The sequence below is a fragment of the Engystomops pustulosus genome, chromosome 1, assembly GCF_040894005.1.
Source record: "Engystomops pustulosus chromosome 1, aEngPut4.maternal, whole genome shotgun sequence".
Classification (NCBI taxonomy): Eukaryota; Metazoa; Chordata; class Amphibia; order Anura; family Leptodactylidae; genus Engystomops; species Engystomops pustulosus.
Genome location: NC_092411.1, coordinates 37,063,448 through 37,083,936, shown reverse-complemented (window position 1 = coordinate 37,083,936; position 20,489 = coordinate 37,063,448). Strand labels below are relative to the sequence as shown.

General features: G+C 41.9%; 1 protein-coding gene across 4 annotated transcripts in view; it reads left to right on the top strand.

Annotated features, from left to right (window-relative positions):
• Nucleotides 1–9,342, top strand: part of IQGAP2 (IQ motif containing GTPase activating protein 2) — a 190,662-nt gene extending 181,320 nt beyond the window's left edge. For all 4 annotated transcript variants that reach the window (XM_072138147.1, XM_072138138.1, XM_072138156.1 and 1 more), the window contains 6 exons: nucleotides 630–717; nucleotides 2,292–2,504; nucleotides 3,853–4,013; nucleotides 5,027–5,170; nucleotides 7,012–7,120; nucleotides 8,696–9,342. In XM_072138147.1, coding sequence (XP_071994248.1) covers nucleotides 630–717; nucleotides 2,292–2,504; nucleotides 3,853–4,013; nucleotides 5,027–5,170; nucleotides 7,012–7,120; nucleotides 8,696–8,809 — 829 coding nt within the window. In that variant the 3' untranslated portion in view covers nucleotides 8,810–9,342. The remainder of the gene's footprint in view (nucleotides 1–629; nucleotides 718–2,291; nucleotides 2,505–3,852; nucleotides 4,014–5,026; nucleotides 5,171–7,011; nucleotides 7,121–8,695) is intronic.
• Nucleotides 9,343–20,489: the final 11,147 nt, after the last annotated feature.

Below are 20,489 nucleotides of genomic sequence, written 5' to 3'. Positions count from 1 at the left end.
TAAAGATATTGAGATTGTAACAGAGGCCGTTTCTGGCATTATAGGTCTTCACTATTCAGGAAAAGGTAATACCAGACAATCCAACCAGCTCGCGGAATATAACATGCAGCAGGAATTCAGCAGAAAGAAGAAGTAAGCGGCACTCACCGGTATCAGGGACAAGATTCACTTTATTGTAGGGAATAATTCATAGCAGGGAAGATGCACGCCACGCCTGAGGTTTGAGAAAGCGCATACCGCACGAAACTTGCCGTCACCTCGGCATGGCGTGCATGTTCCCTGCTATGAATTATTCCCTACAATAAAGTGAATCTTGTCCCTGATACCGGTGAGTGCCGCTTACTACTTCTTTCTGCTGAATACCAGACAATGCTCATCGACGAGAGTGGGCCCCTATTTTCCAAATTTTTTTTTAAAGTTTTAATGGGCAGTCCCCAAGTTTGGTGCTGAAAGGGGGACAAAAGCCAAGGTATAAACTAAACTTAGAAACAATTTCTGGAATTTACAAACCTTGTGACATGCAGCCTTGTTGTTTTTGTGTCCTTATCTACTATTGCTTTGCTATCACTCTTGTATTATACAGCATAGGGGCAATTTGATGTATAACGTTCTATGTCTTTTTGTGGCAGAACTAAGAAGTTAATAGTAGATGTTATCCGAATACAGCCTGGAGAAAAACTCTTAGAAATCTTGGAAACACCAGCTTCCGTGCCACAGGTGAGTATATATTTATATGTTGGTGACCTATATCTATGTCATGTGTCAGCTATTATTCCATTCTTATTTCTGTTTATAAATCTATGATACTGTGTATTAGTCCAGTGAGTGAAGTAAGTACCACCGATTTATCTTTTAACAAGATTTGTTAATACAGGCGGACCCCTAGTTACAGACCTCTGGATGTTGATAATTTACTGTACTTTAGCCATAGGCTGCAATACACAGCTATAACAATTATCACAGGAGTCTGTAATGAAGCTTTATTGATAATCCTGGTTCTTATGACAATCCAACATTTTTAAGATCCAATTGTGACAGAGGCCAACAAAAATTTGGAACAAACCTATGGACCCTATCTGGTACATAACCTGGGGACTGCTTGTATATGGCAGCATGTGACCCGTCTTAAATAAGCAAGCATGAGTGACATTTATAGGTATTCTATCAACTACCCCAAGCATTACTGCTGGCAACATGTTTTAAAGAAACGCACTGTGATTTCCAACATGCCTTTATTATTTATGTCTTTCAAGATATTCCCAGTTTAATCTGTATGCTAATGAGGGAGTTGTTGTACCATAGTTGTGTCTTCAGCACACTCCAGCCTACATCACTTCCCTCTTTGTACAATGTTGCCCTCATGCTACTAAAAAAAGATAAATTTCCTGCTAATCTGATTGAAAGGGGGTAGTGGTCCTGGGAGGAATAGCAGTGCTCCAAGTCATGAAGTCACAACATCCTTGGTACCTCATTAGCAAATGGATTAAAATCGGAATTAAAAAAAAATAATTACAATGGACAAACATAAAAACATGCTGCCGGCAAATTATAATGCTTGGAGAAGGTGGCAAACTCTCTTAAAGAGAACCTGGCACCAGTGTCCCTATCCCCCCCAACAAACTATGCACATTACCCATAGGATGTTTTTAGACATGTTCCACCGATGCCTCTATCTATGGGATTAGAGCCACAATTCTTCTAAAAAATTGTCAAGCTACCCCGCCTCCTCACTGACACGGCTAACCTGGCTGAAGAGAATTCCTGAGGGTGGGGTAATTTAGGAGGTGAGAGAGACAGTGGATGTGTGTGACTCGGCTCTGCTATATCATTAACCATTCTCTCGCGAACATGGGGGTTGAGAGTGATGCTGGCGATATGAAGAGAAATCAACTTTGCTCCTCATCCTTCCCTCGGGAATTGTCTTCATCCATCAGCGTCAGTGAAAACAATCACAAGGGATGGGTAGATAAGTAATGTTTTTTGTTTATTTCATTAGTGGTCATTTAGTTTTAACATATTAAACAACCCCTTTCTGACAAGACAATATAAATAAAAAAGGTTCGATATTTAGGGCATAATATAACTACTGGTAAGCAGAATATTTGATCCTTTTGGAATAGATTCTAAAAGACTTTGTTGAAATTAATCCAGTATTAATGTTTCTCCTTAAGCATCTTAATTTTACTTCATGAAATACTTTTTTTTTTACTGTAAATGAGCCAAAACCCTCTGCATAAAGCCTAAAAGCTGTAGACCAGTTCACTAAGCATCTCCTTGCGCTGTGCTTATAGGAAAATGAGCACTTGAAGGTCATTGAGAAACGCGCTGCCCTTGATGCAAGGACACCGGATAAAATGAAGAGAAGCCAATCAGTTTTGGAAGATGGTCAGCTTCCCTTGGAACAGAAGAAAAGGAAAATCCTAAGAAACCTTCGCACTTTAGAACAAGCTGGACTGGTGTCGGAGGAAATGAAGTACCAAGAAATTATCAATGAGATTGCAAAGGTTCTGCAGTTTTCTTTCTTATCATTTTCCTTCCTAGCATCAACATATTTTGTAACATTGATCTCCCAGCATCCATCAAGTAATGGCAGAAGTTGGGACTTTGTGGGTTCTTTTCTCCCAAATACTTACCCCTTCCAGACCTCAATGACTGTACCTACAAAAATACTGCTTTCTATGTTATATATAGACGTGTGCGGACCCGAATCACAAAGTTTGTGTATGCACCAAATTTTGTGGGGTCATTAAAAGTTTGGGACCATATGCCGGTTTGGCACAACCCCCACTCCCCCCCGTGTGATTAACACCCTTGATTGATGCTATGACATTTACATTTGAAGGAAATCTACCATTTGATTTGATGCATTATGAAGCAAACATACCTTCAGAAAGCTGTAGCCACACTGATGCAGAAGCATATATTGTTTAATCCCTGAGCTGAGTGTTTTTGCTGAAAAAACGATTATAAAATGATGATAATGAAGCTCTGTCGCTTCTGTGCCTGGGCTTGGCACTTCTCCTTTCACATAAAGTATGCACTGCTTCAAAGAATGATGTAATCGCTGTGTTGTGGCTGACAGGCAGAAGTAATCAATTACTGCACCATCCCCCAGCTGGTGTGTATGAGTCATCCAGTTCGGGTTGATTAGTCCAGTCTGGACTGTTCAGGAAGCTCCGTGTCATGTGTTTATGAATTACAGACTGAATCCAACTCAGCTTTCCCAAGGTCCTGAATGTTCTAATCTTTTTTTCAGGTAAACCACTTAGCTCAAGTATTAAACAAGATATGTTTCTGCATCAGTGTAGCTACAGCATTCTCAAGGTATGTTTGGTTCATAATGCATGAAATCAAATGGTAGATTTTCTATAAGTAGAGTAGGCCTAGCTACAAATAAACTATTGCGGCCAGTTTTTTTCATATTACACCCTTTCTTCTCTGGACCCCCAACACATACCTCTTCTATGTCTTATATCTCCTATGTGTATTAAAGCAAAGTAGACATTAAATGTGTCTCCTGTCTAATTTCATATGGAGAAGTAATTGTGAAATGAGGCGGCTGAAGTGCTTTGGGGGTCCAACTCCAACACCCACCGACATTTCCAACACTTCAGCTTCATCACTTCTGGGTCCAACAAAATTTTGTCCAGGATGACATTTTTATTCTGTTTTTAACCATTTTTACTGTCAAAAATCATTGTAATGATAAAAAAATGGACCAGCTCATCAGTTTTTCCCATTGACTGTACATTTCCTTGCGCTCACCAGTAACTCATTCTCCACTTGCGATTTTTTTCCTGAGGAATAACCCAACTGTATCTGGTTTTTTTTTTTTCCATATAATATCTGTAGGATATCCGTAACCAAAGGCGACACAGGCAGCGACGAAAAGCTGAACTTGTAAAGCTGCAGCAGACTTTCAATGCTCTAAACTCCAAGACTGCGTTCTTTGAAGACCAGATAACTTATTACAACACTTATATTAAGACGTGTCTGGACAACTTGACTAGGAAGTAAGTACAATATATACAATTCTAGAGAAGGAAGGAATTGTGGAGTTCCTCAGTGATGAGGCTGTGAACTCTCAGAAGGAGGTACCAAGTGTCCATTCCCCCTCCTCTGCAGCCATAAGATTAAAGAATAGCTACCATCAGAATCCATCATGATAAACCAGGGACATTACGCATAGATCCAGGCACTGGGACTGTGGTAATCTTCTTATATTTGTTATCCATGGTCTCCTTCCTTCTAAAATCAATTGAAAGATTATGCTAATGATAGAAGGGATCTAGGGGATGTTATCAGAGACCTTCTGTGCTGTAGCTTCCTAGGCTTTTACACTGTGCATGAGCACCTTGCTCACCTCGCTGTGCACTGAAACTTCCTCTGTTGCTGCAGAGATTACATCAGGCAGAGGGAGAGGATGTGCTGAGGGAGCGGGGGGGAGGGTGTGACAGTGAAATAGGTTGTGAAGCTACAGAACGTAGGGGTTCTAGTAACACCTTCCATAATTTTAAAAGTTGATTTTAGAATGAAGGTCATGAATAACAAATATGAGAAGATTACCACCGTTAGGGTGCCTCAATCTATGAGTAATTTATCACCTTTCCACTGAAGTTCTGACCCAAAGGATCCCACCGATAAAGATAATGGGGGATTATTTTGTAAATGCCATTGCTGTATCCAGAGAGACTTTACTTGGCTTCATTAGTCACATCAAAGTAACTGGAGTGGTTGTCCTAAACTGCTCCATTTAGTTATTTTTTTCCATTAGTTTCCAAAGTCCATATAGTTTAATTTATAGTCAACAGTTTATGTTAGGAATTTATGATTTTATACAGAATTATAACCAAAGAGAACAATAAGCTGCATCTCTTATATTTGGGATATAAATAGAAATAAGAATTTTTTGAATGATTGCAGCATTGCCTGGAATTCCAGATTGGCATTTGTAAAATTCTAACATTCCGTGACTTTTTGATCTTTTTGATTGGTTTATTTTTTAACATGAAACCATTTCACGTAGGAATTCAAGGCGTTCCATAAAAGTGGATGGAAAAGGAGAAGAGAAAGGAAGCAAGAAAATAAAACAATCCACTCTTAAATATACAGCAGCACGACTACACGAAAAGGGCGTCATTCTGGAAATAGAAGGACTGCAGACCAACCAGTGAGTAACGCCAGTAGTATTAAAGGACACCTACCAACAGATTACCTGATGGTAGGTGTGTATTACTCATCTCCCCATCCTGTCCCTGGTAGCATGAAACTTATTTTATTACAACTTTGAATGCCCACATTTTGTAGAAATAAAAGTTAAATAAAATATTCAAATCAGCCTGAGGTGCTCTGCAGAGTACCTCCAGGCTCCGCCCCAATCTAATTTATTCATTCCTCCTGGGGCCTCCTGGCACCGTCTACAAAGTGTTCCGACAGGTGACGTCACGGGCTCTCTCGTGCACGTGTGAGATTTTCAGAGAGAGACGATGAGGTCACCGGTTCTCGGAAACGCTACGTAGTTGGTGACAGGAGATACCGGGGTGAGAATAAACTAGATTGCAGCGGAGTCTGGAGGTGCTCCGCAGAGCACCTCAGGCTGATTTGTGTATTTTTTTCGATGGAATGTGAGCATTCAAAGTTATAACAATAGATGATCCATGTGACCGGGGACAGGATGGGGAGGTGAGTAATACACATCTACCGTCAGGTAATCTGTTGGTAGGTGTCCTTTAAAGGAAATATTACAGAAGTTTTGATAATAGAAAACTGCAGCCAGTATTCAATATTGTCCCAGGAGATCTGTGTAACCTTGCCTTTGTGTATCCTGTTAGTGACAGGACTGTATAATCGACTCTGCAGCTTTTGCAAGGGCTCTGGACAGGTCTATCAACCTTAATAGCTTTCTGCTCTCTGCAGTTTGCTGCTCCACAGCCCTCCTTCTGCTATGAGTATTAGGATTGTGTTGGGATGCTTACAGCAGTTACTCAGAGCAGAAGGTTGGGGCTCATGCAAGGCACATGCAAGAGCTGCGCTTTTCAAAGTCCTGCTGCTACTTACTACACAATTAAAGGTATAATAATTCCTTTATTTATATAGCGCAAACAGATTATGCAGCGCTACACAGAGCTTGTCAGACCAGTCCCTGTCATAATGGGTCTCACAATCTAATCAACCTACCAGTATGTTTTGGAGTGTGGGAGGAAACCGGAGAACACAGAGAGAACATACAAACCCTTTGCAGATATTGACCTTGGGATATAGTTACAAAGATCTCCAGGGCCTATAACTAGTACAGTCCATAGTGTATTATGGTCAGAACTGATGATGGATTCCCTTTAGATACTAACTTCTATTGATTATGAAGTTGCCACTATGTCAACAAACATATAGGGGGACATTTACATAAAGTGTTGGTTTCTGCATTGGCTTTGTTACCGACCTGCTCTCGGGAAGAAGATACACATTTAATATTGTGGAGCTGTGCAGATACATTTCTGGTGCCGATACCATTTTCTGTCCCTGGAACCAAAATGTGTCCCGAGCACCAGAAATGTGTCTAACAGTCGGAGAACAGGCAGCAGTGCAATAGCACTGTTTTGTGTCCCTGCTAGACCAAATTTCTTTTTTACAGCGCCCAAAAATGGCTGCGACACAAATTAATTGCGTCTGAGTTTCCGCTCCGCCAAAGCCACGCCCGAGTCGGAGCAGGCGGAAAAAGTCATTTTTTCTGGCGCCGCCAGCTAATAAATAAGTCGGAGAGCAAAACATGCAGTGAGAGTGCCAGAAAACTGGCAGAAACGCCATAGTAAATGTGCCCCATAGTGTATTCACATGTTCACGACTTAGTAGGTATTTAGGTTGGTCTGGAACAACAGATCCTAAACTATAAAAATACATCTTTTTTGCAGTGGTTTTGGATGTAAGGTTGAGCAGGTTTTCCTGGCATGACTGGTATTATTAACAATAATGATTAAAAAAAACCAAAATATTCACAAAATTATCTTCTTTTAGGTTCAAAAATGTTCTCTTTGACATTACACCTGGAGATGAAGTTGGGGATTTTGAGGTGAAGGCCAAGTTTCTTGGGGTAGAGATGGAAAAAGTCCAGCTTCACTTTCAGGTACCTAAAGCATGGAAAATACATGTTTTTATATATGAATAAAATACTAAAGTGTAAAAGCCTAAAAACAAGGGGGTTGAAGAATAAGAACATTTGTAAATAGTACGTTTTCTCAGACAAGGAAACTTGAATGGGGAGCGGTGCATGTGCACCCACAGGCCTATCACTTACCAGGATTTTTATTTAAATGCTCTCTAACTTATGAGATACTTTGCATAAATCAGAAATAAACTTTTTATTATAACAAATATACTATACTGTAGTTAATAACTATAAATAACAAAAACCTTGTTGGTTCCTCCAATACTCCTTCCCGTCTTGGTAAAAATTAGTTTTAGGCCTCGCACACTCTACAGTGCGTGTAATAGTTGCTGCAAACAGGCCTTGCTTGTGGTTGGTTTCTGCCGATACAGCGGTGTGAATAGGGAGCGAGTGGCCATGCCACAATCTGGGCAGGAATAGGATCTGCCATCAAATTCCGTAGAGCTTTACAAATCATATGGGATGTATACAAATATAATATTACATGTCTCATATGGAACAATAGGAGTGAGGGCCCTGCTCACAAGAGCTTACAGTCTATGAGCATGAGGGTTGACACAAGAGCTTGTAGTCTATGAGGATGAGGGGGTGACACAAGAGCTTACAGTTTATGAGGATGAGGGGGTGACACGAGCTTACAATCTATGAGGGTGAGGGGGTGACATAAGAGCTTACAGTCTATGAGGAGGAGGGGGTAACACAAGAGCTTACAGTCTATGAGGAGGAGGGGGTAACACAAGAGCTTACAGTCTATGAGCATGAGGGGTGACACAAGAGCTTATAGTCTATGAGGATGACTGGATGACACAAGAGCTTACAGTCCATGAGGAGGAGGGGTTGACACGAGAGCTTACAGTTTATGAGGATGAGGGGATAACACAAGAGCTTACAGTCTATGAGGAGGAGGGGGTGACACAAGAGCTTACAGTCTATGAGGATGAACCGGCCATCAGCCGCCATGTTATGAACAATGTCCAAGGTGAAAGTAACTGAAGAGAAGCCTGGAACTTGGTATATATCTAGTGTGTTTGCCGGATAAGTAGGGGGAGCAGGACATCGGATGGACTAGTAAAGAGGGAGTTGAAGTTTCATGCAGTTAGGGAGTGTGATAGGCTGCCGAAAGAGATGGGTTTTATGAGCATGTTTGAAATTTGGAGGGTGGGTATTAGTCTGAGAGTCCGGGGAAGGGCATTCCAGAGAATTGGTGCAGCTCAGGAGAAGTCCTGGAGACGTGCATGAGAGCTTCGAATTAAGGTAGAGATTAGTCTAGTATCGCTGGCAGATAGAAGAACATGGTTTTGGCGATAGACTGAGATGAGAGAAGAGAGTTATGGAGGAGCAGCATTATGCAGAGCTTTGTGGATGACGGTTATTAATTTAAACTGTATCCGGAATGAGACAGGCAACCAGTGTAGTGATTGGCACAGACTGGAGGCATCCATGTAGTATTTGTTCTTAAAGACGAGCCTGGTTGCTGCATATATATTTATTTCTATTCTCTATCACGTAGCCTCTTTCTCTCTTTTATTTCAGGACTTGCTGCAGATGCAGTACGACGGAGTTGCTGTAATGAAAATGTTTGACAAGGCAAAAGTCAACGTGAACCTCCTCATTTTTCTTCTAAACAGGAAATTTTATGGAAAATAATAATTTAAATTAAGTTCGGGTGCACACATGGGAATGCTTGCGTGAAATCAATATCAGAATTATTTTTTGTAACTTTTTTTAATTTAATATATTAATTCAAGTCCTTTTGAAAGCAAAAATCTATTTGAATTTAAAAAAAAATAAAATTTAGTAAGTAACCAAAATTTCTAAGCTGATTGTATTAAGGTGCCTTTAACCCCTTCAGTGACAGGGGAATCCAGGCTCCCCTGTGCATTGGAAATTTTTAACCCTCCCCACACCGAAAGGCATTTGCAGTTTGTGGCTGCACTTTAGCATCTGTAAGTGCTGCAAATGTTACCGGTAAATCAGATTTTTATTGTGGGAAACGCAGGATAATTTAAATTTTTTTTTTTCGATTTTACTTGATTTCCAAAATCCACTGAGCAATTAAGATATACACAATAAAATCTATTTTTAATAGAGTGATGACTCCAAGAAACAGAAAAAAAAAAAACACAAAAAATTGTAAATGTCTTTAAAAACTGTACTATAATCATTTGTAGTGTTTGTTACGCTCACAGCAGGGATGAATGAGTCTTTTCAATCCAACGTGGAAGAACAGATTCTAAGATAAAAAAATGATATCTATGAAAAAGTACAAAAAATTGTCAGTGCCGATGGCTGTCAGAGTAACATTGCAGAAGTGAATTTTTGGGGAGTTTTTGTAATGTTTTTTTTTTTCTTATTAGTAACACATAATTTATAAATGGCAAAAAAATATTTACTGTAAACATTGCATGAACCCAACTTCTGAATTAATGCACTACTGCCGATGTCGGCCCTTGTATTCTGCTGTCTGTTGGGGTTACTGGATGGCGGTCAGGTACCAGGGTGATTATAGCTGTTTTAGTTCCGGAGATTTAGCCCCCTCAGTGCTGTGATATGTGTCCTGGGAGGAAAGGCGGTGAATGTCGGTACATTGCTTTCTCTTCCATCACTGAATAGGCTACACAGTTTTTTGTTTTTTTTTGGTTTGTGCCTTTTTATATGTCGACTGCTCTGTCTTTGTAATTTTTCTTTATTTTTTAATGCAATAAAATTAATTGTTTCATTAAAAAGAGATTATATGTAAAGCTCCAGTTGTTTGAGGTTTTTTAATTTTTATTTTTTTATTGCCTTTTTGGAAACAAGAAGTATAAAGCTGACATTGCATCATGTAAGTGTTCCTCTAATACAGTGGTGGTGAACCTATGGCACGGGTGCCAGAGGTGGCACACAGAGCTCTCGCTGTGGGCACCCATCACCCAGCACAGAGGTCACCATACAGAACTCCGACAGTCACCAGCAGCCCGGGACGTGCCATGTTGAGAGCTTGGAGACGTGGACAAAACTGAATTCAAATTGGAGCTCCTGCTCCAGGACTTGTGATTCTTCCTGTTCAGGGGACTCTGGAGGAAAGCTACAATGATAATCCAAATTTATCCTTTCCACTGTATTGATGTCCTCAGGACGCTGATACGATTGAAACCTGTGAGAGAGCAGGGAGTAATAAGTTACTGCGTAAAACTTAAAAACTTCACCATCACTGAAGTATTGGAATGAAGAACTTTGCTAATGGAAAAGGCAATAGTGATGTATTTTTTTAAGCTTGAAATATGGAACCAAATTCATGGGTGCTTGCAGTGTAGCAATAGTCTATTGATCATATTGAATGTTAATCTGTAGTATTGTAAATATAAGAAAAAAAAATATGATAACTAGTGCTTTTTTCTCTACTTAAAGGGGTTGTCCGAGTTTAAAAAAAAAAAAAAATATGTGGCCGGGAGCGGGGTTACTAAAACAATAAAGCTGTACTTACCTCCCGGTGCCCTCCCGTATCCAGCGCTGCTGTCGCTCCGGTCCGGGGGCCATGTAAACAAACATGGCCGCCGGAGCAGCGCTGGACTCAGCTTCCGGCCGGCCGTGGCCGGGTACGCCTATCCGTCCCTATACACAGCATTGTGTATGGGGACCGGAAGGTTGTTGTATCCGGACCGGAAGCTGAATGCAGCGCTGCTCCGGCGGCCATGTTTGTTTACATGGCCCCCGGACCGGAGCGAGAGCAGCGCTGGATACGGGAGGGCACCGGGAGGTAAGTACAGCTTTATTGTTTTAGTAACCACGCTTCCGGCCACATATATTTTTTTTTTTTAAACTCGGACAACCCCTTTAAATGGTTTCTCTCTGCTGATGGTCATCTCTGCTGACTTCCATCTTGCTAGCAAAATGCAGAAGCTCACTGATGGTGTGAGTTTTCATAGAAGTTGATTGGAAAAAGGCATTGGTGATGTTTTATGTGCTGCTCAACAACACCTTGAAATAGAGAACCAAATTAATGAATGATTGCATTGAAACATGTAAGAAGTAATGTCATTTCCTTTTATATTGGGGAAAAGATGATAAAACTCATACAGGCTCATGACTGTATTGCGCCCAAAGTATACTTTTGTTTGCTCCTATTTATGACTGAACAGGTAACTTACAGTTCCCTTGTTCTGTAATATCTATGCAAGCCTTTGCCTTGTACCTACATCTCCTTTCTGCCATTGGGTGTAGGTGCTGTCTCTTTTGGGTTCTTAAAATGCCAATATGCCCACCAGCTTATGTAATCCTATCCTATTTGCACTCATTTGAAACTATATATCCCACCATTGCCTAAATCATAGTGTCTGATCAAAGCCTCCCAGCTTTTTAAATATGGCTGTATTTCATTGCATGTTTTTGACCCTCGGCTTGTTCCTTGACTATGTTCCTGAACGTAAATCCTCTATGTATGACCTTGGCTTGTTACTGACTTCCTGTGCTGCCTGTCTTGATCCACTGCCTGTTTACTGACAATGCCTGCAAGCTGCTACTCAGTTGTGGTCTTGAGATCTCTTTGCAGTGAACACCGGTACACTGTATAGGAGTGAAAGACTTTAAACTGTAAAACATCTAGGGACAACAGCCTTACTGGTGGCCCAGACTAGTTTGAATATCAAGGAAGGTTAACATTTGCTTGTTGTTACACCTGATATCTATCAAAGTGATTCTTAATGGGTCCTTTCAATGGTTTATGACAACTTTTTCCACCATGGCATTCATTTTCTGGTGGGTTCAAAAGCTGTGGAGAGAAGATTCTCATTGCATTAACATTGTGTTTACACAAACACAATGTTAACGTGATGTTAACGTGATATTAACACAATTGGGCAAATCTTCTCTCTACAAATGTTGAATTGTGTTTCAAACCACAGTCTAAACCCCACATGTGACCAAACCCTGAAAGTAGTCACCCATTGACATTTGGCACACTATCTTACATCAGCCCATTGGCTGTTTCCATGAAGCATCCCAATTTCCAAAGTTCTTTGACAAATCTACAACACATGGAGCCATCTGTGCCAAACAGTAATGTGGTGGTAAAATGGTTCTATATTTTTTCTAATTTCACAATTTAATGTCCGAAGGACCGTATCATAGCAGAGAGAGATCTCGAACCCTTAACCCAGAGTGTCCAAAAGTTATTTAATGACTGCCAATGTTGTAATATTGCAACAGGTTTTCATATGAAAAAATCTACACTGATTATATGTCTCCAAGATTAAAATAATATACATTTCACATTTCTTCTGATAATGTATGGTCATAGCTCCTCTTGATCGCCATATTGTTAAAAATAGATAATTTTTTTTGTACTTCCTGCATTATACAAAATCCAGTTACAATGTTGATAGTCTGTCTCATTTCCTTCATGAGAAAATCTATCCAACCGTTATATAATCTAATAAGTTGTAGGCACAAATAACATTAAGTCTTCAATGATATCTGAACTTGTATGAAGGCAATAATCATCACTGATTGCAGAACGTCTGAAGGTAGATTATCCCCATGGGTTCCCTGTACAATTTGATTTATAAATGTATGTAATATAAAAATAGTGGGCATGGTCTTGAATGTTTAATTCTCTCACCAATGCAGTTTTGTTTTACATTGACTGTAGGACGCGCTGTATTATTTTACTAGAGGCATGGCCGAATTAAGGTATTTTCATAAAAGAAAAATTAAGGGGTTTGTCCACTTTCGGCAAAAAATCGATATTGTTTGTGTAATGAAAGGAAGCTTTATTGTTCATCTAGACTACTGTAACTCACTACTAATCGGTCTTCCACTCACTAAACTCTTTCTTCTACAATCTATATATATAATAGACAGATGCCTCCAGTTTGTGCCAGTCACTGCACTGGCTGCCAGTTTCCTTTGAACACAATTTAATATAATAACCCTCATCCACAAAGCTCTGCACAATGCTGCACCTCCCTACCTCTCTTCTCTCATCTCAGTCTGTCACCCAACCCATGCTCTTCGATCTACCAGTAACCGTAGATTATTTTTTCTTAATACAAACCTCCCACTCCCGTCTCCAGGACTTTTCCAGAGTTGCACCAATTCTCTGGAATGCCCTATCCCTGGATTATCCAACTAATACCCGAACCCCAATCCTTCAAACATGCTCTTAAAACCCATTTCTTTAGGCAAATCTAGTACATTCCCTAACTGCACGACACCTCAACTCTTACTTTACTTTACTCAACTTTACTAACCCATCCTGTGTCCTCCTCCCATCTGTTATCTGGTAGATACCAAATACAAAGCTCCAGGCTTCTCTGCAATTCTACTGACTCTGGACTCTGTATACAACAAGATGGCGGCTGATGACTCTTCAAACAGGAGAAGTTTTATTTATTAAATTATTTTTATTCTGTTCCCCTATAAAAAATGGCTGAACCATCATACAAGCTCTTACACCTCTTGTGTCACCCCCTCATCCTCATAGACTATAAGCTCTTGTGAGCAGAACCTTCTCTTCTTTTGTTCTTCTGAGTGTTATAATGAGCCGTGCACCTGTGTGACATCACATAACCAGGAATATAATGAGCCATGCACCTGTGTGACATCACATGACCAGGGATATAACGAGCTGTGCACTTGTGTGACCTCACATGATCAGGGATATAACGAGCCGTGCACCCGTGTGACATCACATGACCAGGGATATAATGAGCCATGCACCTGTTTGACATTACATGACCAGGGATATAACGAGCCGTGCACCTGTGTGACATCACATGACCAGGGATATAACGAGCCGTGCACCTGTGTGACATCACATGACCAGGGATTGTCTTTTATTCACAGGAAGTAAACAATGAATCTTCCTATTATTATACACCGTTGGTACCTTATGATCAACGGGTGAGAGGGGGGGGCTGATGCCATGACATAGGGAGGTCACTTGGTTTCCTTAGTCAAGATATAAAGGGATGGATGGACAGGGACTGAGTGATCTTTGATCCCAGTTGTTGCAGTGAAATGTCAGCTGTCACCTCCTGAGCTCTCACCATTACTGTGCTGGATATACACTCACCGGCCACTTTATTAGGTACACCATGCTAGTAACGGGTTGGACCCCCTTTTGCCTTCAGAACTGCCTCAATTCTTCGTGGCATAGATTCAACAAGGTGCTGGAAGCATTCCTCAGAGATTTTGTCCATATTGACATGATGGCATCACACAGTTGTCGCAGATTTGTCGGCTGCACATCCATGATGCGAATCTCCCGTTCCACCACATCCCAAAGATGCTCTATTGGACTGAGATCTGGTGACTGTGGAGGCCATTTGAGTACAGTGACCTCATTGTCATGTTCAAGAAACCAGTCTGAGATGATTCCAGCTTTATGACATGGCGCATTATCCTGCTGAAAGTAGCCATCAGATGTTGGGTACATTGTGGTCATAAAGGGATGGACATGGTCAGCAACAATACTCAGGTAGGCTGTGACGTTGCAACGATGCTCAATTGGTACCAAGGGGCCCAAAGAGTGCCAAGAAAATATTCCCCACACCATGACACCACCACCACCAGCCTGAACCGTTGATACAAGGCAGGATGGATCCATGCTTTCATGTTGTTGACGCCAAATTCTGACCCTACCATCCGCATGTCGCAGCAGAAATTGAGACTCATCAGACCAGGCAACGTTTTTCCAATCTTCTACTGTCCAATTTTGATGAGCTTGTGCAAATTGTAGCCTCAGTTTCCTGTTCTTAGCTGAAAGGAGTGGCACCCGGTGTGGTCTTCTGCTGCTGTAGCCCATCTGCTTCAAAGTTCGACGTACTGTGCATTCTGAGATGCTCTTCTGCCTACCTTGGTTGTAACGGGTGGCGATTTGAGTCACTGTTGCCTTTCTATCAGCTCGAACCAGTCTGCCCATTCTCCTCTGACCTCTGGCATCAACAAGGCATTTCCGCCCACAGAACTGCCGCTCACTGGATGTTTTTTCTTTTTCGGACCCTTCTCTGTAAACCCTAGAGATGGTTGTGCGTGAAAATCCCCGTAGATCAGCAGTTTCTGAAATACTCAGACCAGCCCTTCTGGCACCAACAACCATGCCACGTTCAAAGGCACTCAAATCACCTTTCTTCCCCATACTGATGCTCGGTTTGAACTGCAGGAGATTGTCTTGACCATGTCTACATGCCTAAATGCACTGAGTTGCCGCCATGTGATTGGATGATTAGAAATTAAGTGTTAACGAGCAGTTGGACAGGTGTACCTAATAAAGTGGCCGGTGAGTGTATATGCTACAGGTGGATGAGTTCATCCAGATGAATATAACTATAAGGCCTATGGGGGACATGTAGCATTATTTTTGCTATTCAAATTGTCTCATTTTTGCGACTTTTGTCATTTTTCCAGGGGTTTTTTGGCCATTCTGTCATTTTTCTAGTATGCCTTGGTCTGCACCTTGTGCGTGCCTTATGTATCTTAGTTTTCCAGATGTGCAGTGCGACAAATCTGCACTTGGTCCAGAGCAGGTGCAAAGGAAGGATTTTTTTCATGGACTCTATTTTAACATGTACCGGTAAATTGGAATTATTTCATGTTTGAAATGTTTAACATATTGCACAGTAGCCTGTTTTTTGAAAATTCAGAAATTTTTGCATTTACTTTTTTTTTTTTTTTAATTTATTTTAAATAAATTTATCTGAGGGTGCAGTCACACGTCACGTTTAACAACGCATTGCACAGCTGAGATTTGCCTTATAAAACAGCGTTTGCGTTTTGTAAATGCAAATGTTGACAGTAACGTAATTAGGCAGATCACCCCTCCTCAGCTGTTGTAAGAGGTTTCCAAAAGCAATCAAAACACAACGTGTGACCGCAGCCTCATATGTCATCATCTCCCTGGGGTGTGACTACAGTGCTTAAAAATACAGGACACAGCCTAAAATCCTAAATTAACAGTAGTGTCCTCTCCTGTATATAATCCCCTCACGTGGCTTGTGTCCTCTCCTGTCCATGTGGCTTGTGTCCATGTGGCTTTGAGATACTTGCAACAAAAAGTCTCAAAAAGAAGCCAAAATTTGCGCCTGCCAGGACAGGAAAAACTGAACATGTATCACAAGTAAAAAGACAAGAGGTGCAGTATCTATGAAATCCATATGCCCTAAAGAAGTTCTCTCCATGTGATCTCTCAGAGGAATGGTTCTCATTCCCATTTACGGAGTCAGGAAGGATTTGCTCTCCCCTACTGTGAGAACCAATTGATAAGTACATCAAAGGGGCTAATGCAGAGCTGCTGACAATACTGATGTATAATACACAGGGGCGGGTGATAATGGGCCTCTGACTCATGACTTTTATTAAAACATATCTGTGTTTCTACAGATACAGAACATATATTAAGCCATAAAAATATAATGTATAAAAATGTATTAAAAATGTCAAGAATGTGGACAGTCTATGGCACATACTTCTTACAGCACTGTATAGCACCATATTTCCAATCTATTTCCTTCTATGTCCTAGTAATATGCTAAATACAATGGGGCTTATTTACTAAGGGTCCCGCGGCCACATTTCCGTCGGGTTTTCTGACATTTTCGGGGATCATGCTGCTGGAACATGGATTTAGAAGGGGATTGTGTTGCACATGATCAGATTTTGGCGCATCAGCGCCGGCTTTCATGTGACAGAAATCGGGGGGCAGGCCTTAGGACGATCAGACTGAAGCCCAAGCACTTACATGCACCAGAACGAAGAAGGTGAACTCCGGCGACCTGAGCGAGGAGCAACACATGCAGGATATCGGGCTCATGATGTAAGTGAATTGCGACATTCTCATCGAACACTCGGGATCAGGGAACGCGCAGGACGGGGTAAATAATTGTGCCCCATTGTCTTCTGGATTATGTATGCTAGAAACACTGATAGGAGGATTACAGTATTTTTTGGACTATAAGGCGCACCGGATTATAAGGCGCAACATCAATAAATGCCTGCTAAAATGTCTAGGTTCATGTATAAGGCACACCTGATTATAAGGATGAATGACCAGCAGGTGGCAGACCTGTGCACAGTTCAAGGCAGATGTTGTCTGCAAGTACGGTTCATATATAAGCCGCATTGGACTATAAGGCGCACCTTTGATATACGGTACTGATTATCTGGTAGATGGTCCAAGGTTTAAAAAGGTTTTCTGGGCTAACTGGAAAATTCTGAGAAGGTTATAAAAGTGGTAACACGAAAAAATACACTCATCCCTCTCCCTATCCGCATAGGGGAGACCCCCTTCCTTCTGGAGCAGAATATCTGATGCTCATGTGACTGCTGAGTAGGGCGGTACAGGGGTTAAGTGAGTAGCACTTCTGCCTTACAGCACTGGGGTCCTGGGTTCGAATCCCACCCAGGTCAACATCTGCAAAGAGTTTGTATGTTCTCTCCGTGTTTGCGTGGGTTTCCTCTGGGTCCTCCAGTTTCCTCCCACATTCCAAAACATACTATTAGGTTGTTTAGATTGTGAGCTCCATGGGGACAGGAAATGATTTGACATGCTTTGTGCAGCGCTGCGTAATCTGTAGGCGCTATATAAATAAAGAATTATTATTATTATTATTATAGACAGGTATTGGCCATAGAGGTTACAGGAGCTGCAGCACTTTTGGTTCACCCAAAACTCCAAACAAGAGGCTACAGGTTCCTGGCATAATTGACAGCCGGATGAGGGTGATTTTTTTTTTTTTTACTTTATTTCACCCTAATCATCTATGGGTTTTCCAGCAAGCCCTTAAAACCCTTTTAGGGCCCCATTCAAAGGGCTGTAATTGTGGCCACTCAGAGTCCATGGCACCCGGTCACGGTGCAATGAGCATATCCTATGTTTTGTCTGATTTGTTAAGCGTCTGCTCAGCTTTCATTGGAGAGGGGAGGGCAGAATCCGGTTCGGACGAGCATTTGCCCGTGATTAAGAGGCCTCAGATTGCGCAGCCATTCGTCCGATCCCATACCTAATGAATTCTTGTGACAAATGTCTAGTATAAGTCTTGTCAGATCAGCGCTTACACTTCCCTTACGTCTCAGAAGGTTTAGTGAATACACATTAAAGAGGTTGGTCACGAATTAGAAACTATACTAGGGTGATGATGAGAATCTAATCATTATACTCATCCCGGTAAAGTTTCCTGGTAGTCTGCGGTCACATGATCTGTCAGCAGCAGGTCTCTGGGCCGCCTGTGATGTCATTAGTGACCAACCCCTTTAAGGCCTGGGTTCCTACAGGATGTCTCTAATGCCTTAGGTTTCTTCACATTCCACCAGTGTAACAAATATCTGTAATGCTTTGCAAAGGCTGAGGCCGCATTCCCATGTGGCGACTGCGTTGCTTTTGTGTTGCGCTTCGAAATTCAACGCAAAGTGATGCGAACACAATGTTACTTCTACAGGTGATTGCAGGAGGAATCTTTGCAATATCTTAAAAATGCAACAAAATATAACCTGAAGGGGCTCAGCACAAATGGAAAGGTGTCGGCTTACAACCAGAAGAGCAGGTTGTAATATGTACTTTCTCTCTTATATATTTGTTATTCTGTTGTCTTCTTGATAACCCTTTGATCAGCGCAATGAAGCGTTGTGCCTGGTCAGCACTGACCATCAGCATTCCCATCACTAACACCCTGTCACCTACACAGAACTGTACAATCATATCCTGCAGCCCTTTACATACCCCGAACCATATACACACAAAATAAGACATAAAAGGGCAATAATATTGTCAGATAATACAATAAAAATCAGGGTCCTGCTCACAAGAGCTTACAGTCTATGAGGATGAAGGGGGTGACACAAGAGCTTACAGTCTATGAGGATGATAGGGGTGACACAAGAGCTTACAGTCTATGAGGGTGAGGGGGTGACACAAGAGTTTACAGTCTATGAGGATGAAGGGGGTGACACAAGATCTTACAGTCTATGAGGATGAGGGGGTGACACAAGAACTTACAGTCTATGAGGATGAAGGGGGTGACACAAGAGCTTACAGTCTATGAGGATGAGGGGGTGACACAAGAGCTTACAGTCTATGAGGATGAAGGGGGTGACACAAGAGCTTACAGTCTATGAGGATGAAGGGGGTGACACAAGAGCTTACAGTCTATGAGGATGAAGGGGGTGACACAAGAGCTTACAGTCTATGAGGATGAAGGGGGTGACACAAGAGCTTACAGTCTATGAGGATGAAGGGGGTGACACAAGAGCTTACAGTCTATGAGGATGAGGGGGTGACACAAGAGCTTACAGTCTATGAGGATGAAGGGGGTGACACAAGAGCTTACAGTCTATGAGGATGAGGGGGTGACACAAGAGCTTACAGTCTATGAGGATGAGGGGGTGACACAAGAGCTTACAGTCTATGAGGATGAGGGGGTGACACAAGAGCTTACAGTCTATGAGGATGAGGGGGTGACACAAGAGCTTACAGTCTGTGAGCATGAGGGGTGACACAAGAGCTTACAGTCTATGAGGATGAGGGGGTGACACAGGAGCTTACAGTCTATGAGGATGAGGGGGTGACACAAGAGCTTACAGTCTATGAGGATGAGGGGGTGACACAAGAGCTTACAGCCTATGAGGATGAGGAGGTGACACAAGAGATTACAGTCTATGAGGATGAGGGGGTGACACAAGAGATTACAGTCTATGAGGATGAAGTGTTGACACAAAAGCTTACAGTCTATGAGGATGAGGAGGTGACACAAGAGCTTACAGTCTATGAGGATGATAGGGGTGACACAAGAGCTTACAGTCTATGAGGATGAGGGGTGACACAAGAGCTTACAGTCTATGAGGATGAGGGGTGACACAAGAGCTTACAGTCTATGAGGATGAGGGGGTGACACAAGAGCTTACAGTCTATGAGGATGATGGGGTGACACAAGAGCTTACAGTCTATGAGGATGAGGGGGTGACACAAGAGCTTACAGTCTATGAGGATGAGGGGGTGACACAAGAGCTTACAGTCTATGAGGGGGTGACACAAGAGCTTACAGTCTATGAGGGGGTGACACAAGAGCTTACAGTCTATGAGGATGAGGGGGTGACACAGGAGCTTACAGTCTATAAGGATGAGGGGGTGACACAAGAGCTTACAGTCTATGAGGATGAGGGGGTGACACAAGAGCTTACAGTCTATGAGGATGAGGGGGTGACACAAGAGCTTACAGTCTATGAGGATGAGGGGGTGACACAAGAGCTTACAGTCTGTGAGGATGAGGGGTGACACAAGAGCTTGCAGTCTATGAGGATGAGGGGGTGACACAGGAGCTTACAGTCTATGAGGATGAGGGGGTGACACAAGAGC